The 7,847-nt window shown below is 52.1% G+C and overlaps 1 protein-coding gene across 1 annotated transcript; it reads left to right on the forward strand.

Annotated features, from left to right (window-relative positions):
• The first annotated feature begins 6,543 nt into the window (after positions 1–6,543).
• On the forward strand, positions 6,544–7,600 carry LOC124675646 (chitinase 5-like). The gene is made up of 2 exons (XM_047211707.1): positions 6,544–6,989; positions 7,066–7,600. Exons 1-2 carry the CDS (start codon positions 6,566–6,568, stop codon positions 7,467–7,469), a joined length of 828 nt encoding a protein of 275 aa, XP_047067663.1. The 5' UTR covers positions 6,544–6,565; the 3' UTR covers positions 7,470–7,600.
• The last annotated feature ends 247 nt before the right edge of the window (positions 7,601–7,847 follow it).

Below are 7,847 nucleotides of genomic sequence, written 5' to 3' on the forward strand. Positions count from 1 at the left end.
ATTACATATAATATAATCAAGATTTTGTTGCTCAATTTTATGGTCAAAGTTCGTCTTGGAATCAGAGCTAAGTTAGCTCCTCTCCTCGCAGCCGTAGCCGCCGCCCGCCCCGGTTTTCTGCCACCGCGTACGGCCGCTGCTGTCTCCGTCCGCTTCCGCCTCGCCTCCGTCCGCGCCTCGATCCCGCGCGTGCACCAGCGCCCTGCAGCCAAAGAGCGCCTGGACGTCGCTCCCGCCCATCGATCGAGCTCGAGCGCTGCCAGGGCACCGCCGCCGCCGGGAATCACTTGCCGCCGCCGCCAATCGGCCGCCGCCGCCCTCGGTTTTCCGCGCCCCAACGTGGCCCGTTCCAATTCGGCCGCCGTCCGCCGTCTGCGTCCGCGGGACTCCAGTTCGAGCCGCGCTCCAGATCGAGCCGCGCTCGTTGAGCCGTTGACCCGGCCAGCTCAGCTCGGCTCGTTGAGCCGTTGCCTCGTCTCTCCTAAAAAAAAATCAAAAAAAAAAAATACTGTCGTCGGCTGTTGTTACCCGATGTCTTCTTCCGCTGATCCCGCCTTATCTTTGGGCCTCCCTTCGGTACTTGGTATTTGTCCGCTGCCTCCGTGTATGACGGCTAGCCATTCTTCGTCGCCGTTTGCGGCCTCTTCACGCGGCTCTGCCCGCGCTTCACCGACTCCTTCTACGTCGGCTCGTCGCTCTATACCGACTTTCGCGGCCTCTTCCCGCGGCTCTGGCCGCGCTTCGCCGATTTTGTCTCCCTCGGCCTGCCGCTCTACATCGACTTTTGCGGCCTCTTCACGCGGCGCTGCCCGCGCTTCGCCGACTTCGTCTATGTCGGCCCGCCGCTCTACATTGACTTTTGCGGCCTCTTCCCGCGGTTATGGTCGCGCTTCGTCGACTCCGTCTACGTCGGCCTGCCGCTCTACATCGACTTTCGCGGCCTCTTCACATGGTTATGACTGCGCTTTGCCGACTCTGTCTTCATCGACGTGTTGCTCTCCATCGCCCCCTTTGGTGGCCTCTGTGCGTGTGGGTGATAACTCCTCGTCGGCACCTGATTGTACGTCGATCTCTCCAGTCGCGCCCCTCTCTGCGCATGAGATAGCGCAGCTTCACTGCCTGCTTGATGCTTGGGATTCCAGTTTACGTCAGCAGCCTCGCGGTCCGAGTCTCCGCCCTCGTCCTCATTGCACCTACCGTGGCAAGGTTGGCCACACTTCCTCCACCTGCCGGACGCGGGATCCCGGCTTACGTCGGCCAGCTCCAGGATCGTCGCGCAGGCCGGCTCTTCGAGATCTTCTGCAGTTGCACTCTCTGATCAGGACATTCTCAGGGGTCTTCGTGATCTGCTCGCTACTACAGACTCTTCCTCGCCGGGCGCTGTTGGTTCTGTGACTGGCTCTTCTGGCACTGCGCGACCACCCCTTTCTACACAGTCAGGTACGTCCCCGTGGTATCTGGATTCTGGAGCTTCCTTTCATATGACCTCTGAGTCTTCTATTCTGTCTGCTCTTCGGTCTCTTATTTCTCATGTCCGTGTTGTCACGGCTGATGGTACCTCTATTCCTGTTTCTAGTAGAGGCACCCTTTCTACTCCCTCTTTCTCTGTCTCTGATGTTTCTCATGTTCCTCGCCTTCAAATGAACCTTTTCTCTACTAGCCAGCTCACCGATTCTGGTTGTCGCGTCATTCTTGACGCTGAGTCTTGTGCGGTTCAGGATCGTCGCACACATGCCCTAGTTGGAGCTGACCCTCGTAGCCGTAAGTCTCCGGGGCTTTGGGAGTTAGACTGGCTTCGTGTTCCTTCCGCTGCCACTCCATCTGCCAGTTCTCCTCCGGTTGTTGCCTCTGTCACCGGCTCTTTTCAGAAGTGGCATCATCGTCTTGGTCACCTTTGTGACTCTCGCCCTGTCGTCTTTGGTTCATCGTGGCCTTCCGGGGTCCGTCTCCGGAGATGGGTCGTTACACTCGTCGTGGTTGTAGGTTAGGCAAATAGATTCAGCTTCCCTATCCTACTAGTGTGTCCGTCTCTCGCCGACCGTTCGATTTAGTCCATTCAGATGTTTGGGGTCCGGCTCCCTTCGCTTCGAAAGGGGGCCATCGATACTATATATTATTCATTGATGATTTTTCACGGTACACCAGGGTGTTTTTCATGCGCTCTCGCAGTGAGGTGCTCTCTATTTATCAGCATTTTGCGGCCATGGTCCGCACTCAGTATTCCTCACCCATTCGAGTGTTCCGTGCTGATTCTGCTGGTGAGTATATCTCCCAGCAACTTCGTGCTGTCCTTGCTGAGGAGGGCACCCTCGCTCAGTTTTCTTGTCCCGGCGCGCATGCTCAAAATGGCGTCGCCGAGCGTAAGCATCGTCATCTTCTTGAGACCACCCGTGCTATGATGATTGCTTCTTCTCTTCCGCCACATTTCTGGGCTGAGGCTGTCGCTACGTCGGCCCACCTCATTAACATTCAGCCTTCCGCTGCTCTACAGGGTGGCATTCCTCTCGAGCGTCTCTCCGGTGTTTCTCCAGACTACTCGACTCTCCGTTCATTTGGTTGCGTCTGCTATGTCCTTCTGCCTCCTCGCGAACGCACCAAACTGACCGCTCAGTCTGTTGAGTGTGTTTTCTTGGATACAGTGATGAGCATAAGGGTTATCGCTGTTGGGACCCCGTTGGTCGTCGGATGCGTATCTCTCGTGATGTCACGTTTGATGAGACGCGTCCCTTCTATCCTTGTCCCACCTCTGGTACTTACCCGGTGGATGATCTCTCTTTTGTTCTTTTTCCTGATGCACCTCCTGCTGTCCCTTCTCCTCCACCTATTACCTCTGATGCGCCCCCTTCTACTTCGGCGCCATCCTCTCCTCCGTCTAGTTCCCCTAGTTCTCCTCGTTCTCCGGCTTCTCCTGCTCCTTTTTCCTCCTCCTTTGATGAGTCCTCTTCCACTGATGAGCTTCCCTCTTCACGGCATGTTCGTCAGCGTCGTGCTCCAGACCGTTACTCTCCTAGTCACTATGGTCTCTCTGTCGTCTCCGAGCCGACTTCTTATCGGGATGCCTCGCGCCATCCTGAATGGCAGCTTGCCATGGCTGAGGAGATTGAGCGCACTGGCACCTGGGATCTTGTTTCTCCCCCTTCTGGTGTCCATCCTATCACCTGTAAAAGGGTCTATAAAATTAAGACTCGCTCTGACGGTTCTCTTGAGCGCTATAAAGCGCGTCTTGTGGCTCGTGGCTTTCAGCAGGAGCACGGCCGTGACTATGATGAGACTTTTTCCCCTGTGGCTCATATGACCACTGTGCGTACTCTTCTTGCTGTTGCTTCTGTTCGACGCTGGTCTGTGTCCCAGCTTGATGTTCAGAACGCTTTTCTTAATGGCGAGTTGACTGATGAGGTTTATATGCAGCCTCCTCCTGGGTATTCTGTTCCCGATGGGATGGTTTGTCGTCTTCGACGTTCCCTTTATGGCCTCAGACAGGCCCCTCGTGCCTGGTTTGAGCGCTTTGCCTCTGTGGTGACGGATGCTGGTTTCTCTCCTAGTTTTCATGATCCAGCGCTTTTTGTTCACACTTCTTCTCGTGGACGCACTCTTCTCCTTCTCTATGTTGATGATATGATCATTACTGGTGATGATCCTGAGTATATTGCCTTTGTCAAGGCTCGTCTTCGTGATTAGTTTCTTATGACTGATCTTGGTCCTCTTCGCTACTTTCTTGGGATTGAGGTTTCCTCCACCCCTGATGGCTTTTCTATCTCTCAGGAAAAGTATATTCAAGATCTTCTTTCTCGTGCTGCTCTTGTGGATGAGCGCACTGTTGAGACTCCTATGGAGCTTAATGTTAAGCTTCGTCCTACTGATGGTGATCCTCTTCCCTATCCCACTCGTTATCGCCATCTTGTTGGGAGTCTTGTTTATCTTGCTGTCACTCGTCCTGATATCTCTTATCCTGTTCATATTCTGAGTCAGTTTGTCTCAGCTCCTACCACCGTTCACTACAGTCATCTTCTCCGTGTCCTTCGTTATCTTCGTTGCACGATTACTCGTCGCCTTTTCTTCCCTAGTTCCATCTCTCTCCATCTCCAGTGCTACTCGGATGCTACGTGGGCGAGTGATCCTACGGATCGTCGTTCACTTTCTGCTTACTGTGTGTTTCTTGGTGGTTCGCTTGTGGCTTGGAAGACGAAGAAACAGGTAGCGGTTTCCCGTTCGAGTGTTGAGGCTGAGCTGCGGGCTATGGCTTCGGTCACTGCTGAGGTGACCTGGTTACGGTGGTTGCTTGCAGATTTTGGGGTCTCTGTCACGACACCCACTCCACTTTTGTCAGACAGTACAGGTGCTATCAGTATTGCACGTGATCTGGTCAAACATGAGCTGACCAAGCATATTGGTGTTGATGCTTTTTATACACGTGCTCAGGTGCAGGATCAGGTTGTTGCGCTTCATTATGTGCCTTCAGACTTGCAGGTGGCAGATTTCTTCACAAAGGCACAAACTTGCGCACAGCATGATTTCTTACTCTCCAAACTCAGTGTTGTGGATCCACCATGAGTTTGAGGGGGGGGTGTTAGATATATAATTGTATATTGTATTTTTCCCACCTGTTAGGGGGTTTCCTGCATATTAGCACATCTGTACATGTATATATATGTGGCCTTTGGCCCTCATGGAATATAATCTGTCTATTCCTAACAAGAACTAAGATCTCACCTATAAGCGTTTCCCTACTAGTGTTAGCATTTGGTATTAGTCTTAAAGACCAATGGTCTAGCTATAGTAAATGAGCGAATACGTTATATTAAACCGAACAAACAAAATAAAGATGACCAACAACGGAATTTTCTTAGAAACTTTAATTTCATAAGAGAACTCATAAGTCTCCTTCTCTAGCTCCACTGATCAGATCTCAAAGTTCTTTCATGCACCTAGCAACTTTATTTTGTAGAAGCCCAGACCAACACAAGTTTGATTAATCTCGAAAGTTCGAATGTCAGCACGAGCCACCCGCTCTAAGGGGTTGGAATCGTAGAGCATCGAACGTCGTGTTGAGACGCTCCCAAGACCACGTTAGGGTGGTAATGGAGTCCGGAGACCATTATTCTACTCTCCCTCCGTTCATAAAAGAATATCATGTTGTGATGAATCATGCATGTAATTAGAAAAAAGAATATCAGAGATTTGTCTTAATTTGATGTATTTATATAAATTAAAGGATGCTTACATACATCTAAATTTAAATAAATTTGCGATATTTTTGTATGGAAAGAGGTAGTACAAGATATAGTCTCCAAGACGATGAAATTACACGTCATGAGTTTCCTACCGATGGAGGGAACCACTGTAGATTTTTTTCGATAAAGGGAATATATTAATATCAAAACAATACCAATTACACCCAGCCTCTGCAACAACGCACCACCCTAATGGCACTACGGATGCACACAGCCAAAAAAAGAAAAGAAAACTAAGAAACAAAAGTCCCGCTACAGTATCTCGGTCCTAACAACAGCAATACATCCACCGCCAAGACAACACCTGAAATACATAATCTCCAAAAACGACGCCTCCAAGAAGGGAACTGTGCACGAACACCATCGTCGCCCGATCAACGATCTTAGGTTTTCACCCTGAAGATAGTCCCCGCTCTCAAAACAATGCCTCCAATAAGGTCATTACCAGGCACAACCAGTTAAGGCCAGACCTTGGATTTTCACCCTGAAAAGTAGGACTCTGAACTTCACCTGTGTTGTCGCCCCCACTTTCATACCGCTGCTGTGAAGCCCGGAACACCAAGCAAGTCCAACGCGAAGACTTGAACCTCCCTTAGCTAGTCCTCCCCTCCGACCTTCATGAACTTCTCTTCTTCCGACTTTCATCATGGATCCATAGTCACTTGATGTCAACACAGAAAAAGAGCTTCGCGCCGCTCCCTCCAGAACCAATCGGTCGGAATAAAAGCATGGGTGCGCACGACCGAATACCACCGATCCAGTAGATAGAGTGGAGGACCCCAATTTCCACATTCCAGTGGCCACGCAAGTCTTCCTTTGTAGACTGATCATGGAGTCATGGTATTGTTTACTGAGCCCGCAGGGCATAAAAATTTCCCACGCTCCCATAATTGGATGGATGGAATTGACTAAACGGGACCAAATGAGCGCAATGCACGTACCTGCCGGGTAATGGCAGTGCGATCGACGTGGGCCACTGGAAGACTGGAAGCGAGCAGCACGCCGACGAGCAATTCGGTCTCAATTTTCCAAACTCTGGTATACTGCCACAAGCCCACACCCCAGAGCAAGTGCAAGGACGTCCAGGGTACGTCGTACGAGAGCGTAGAAAGGAGACTTCTGTGGCCGTGCAAGGACAGCAAGTACACGAAAAGTCCTCATAGATGAGCCGCGCGTGATTTTTTTGACCACTTAAATGGTCGGGGTTCTGATTTGGTCGAACGTTGACGCCGAAAGTCGTCGTCGAGATCAACGTCCACTGACTATATAAACCGCTTGCCACCACCTAGCAACAAGCACGCAGCGCCGCAACAGATAAACCTTGCTAATTCGATATGGCGAACTCGCCCATGATGATGTTCACGTTCTTGGCTCTCGGCCTAGCGGCATTACTCCTCTCCACGGCAGGCCCGGCGGCGGCGCAGAACTGCGGCTGCCGGTCAAACGAGTGCTGCAGCCAGTACGGCTACTGTGGCACCACTAAAGCCTACTGTGGAAAAGGGTGTCAGTCGGGCCCGTGTTCTGGGAGCGGCGGCGGCGGGACGACAGGCGTTCCCGTGGAGAGCCTCGTCACCGCGGCGTTCTTCAACGGGATCAAGTCCCAGGCCGGCAACGGGTGCGCCGGCAAGAGCTTCTACACGCGCCAGTCCTTCCTGGACGGCGCCCGGGCGAATCCCAACTTCGGGAAAGGCCGCTCCAACGACGATTCTAAGAGGGAGATTGCCGCCTTCTTCGCGCACGTCACGCACGAGACCGGACGTAAGTTCACCCATGGATGAATGAAGCACTGCTGCATAAGTAAAGTCTATATGTAAATCTATCATCCTGTATACAGATTTCTGCTACATCGAGGAGATCAGCGGGGCGAGCAAGGACTACTGCGACGAGAAGAACACGCAGTGGCCGTGCTCCGCGGGGAAGGGGTACTACGGGCGCGGGCCGCTGCAGCTGTCGTGGAACTACAACTACGGGCCGGCGGGGAAGAGCGTCGGCTTCGACGGGCTGAGGAACCCGGAGAAGGTGGCGCAGGACCCGGTGGTGGCGTTCAAGGCGGCGCTCTGGTTCTGGATGAACAACGTGCACCAGGTCATGCCGCGGGGGTTCGGCGCGACGACCAGGGCCATCAACGGCGGGGAGTGCGGCGGCGGGAACTCGGCCGCGGTGAACGCGCGGGCGGGCTACTACAGGGACTACTGCAAGAAGTTTGGCGTCGACCCCGGGAATAGCCTCACTTGCTAGGCGCTGGGTCGATCGGACATGTGCATGCTTCAAGCATATGGCTTGTGTCTGGAGAATAAAATGTTCGGCGTGCGCATAACGTACACGTCTTAAGCTGTCTCAGCGAGAAATAAAGGGTGATGATGACATGATGTGCTCTTATATCGGGATCCAAATTCATATAAACCCTAACTTTTGACGAAAGGAGTCTGAAGTTAGGCCCAGAATGGTCATGCCACTAACGTGCATGATGGAGCCCCGTTCTATGAATCATCATTGATCTAGGTTACTACCGATATATATATACACCTCTATGTCAGTCCCGTATGAGATAAGTTAAATTTGTGAAATCTCCAACATTGTGTAAATGCTTCTCGCGATAGTAAAGTTTTTCAAAAT

The sequence above is a fragment of the Lolium rigidum genome, chromosome 7 (genome assembly GCF_022539505.1).
Source record: "Lolium rigidum isolate FL_2022 chromosome 7, APGP_CSIRO_Lrig_0.1, whole genome shotgun sequence".
NCBI lineage: Eukaryota > Viridiplantae > Streptophyta > Magnoliopsida > Poales > Poaceae > Lolium > Lolium rigidum.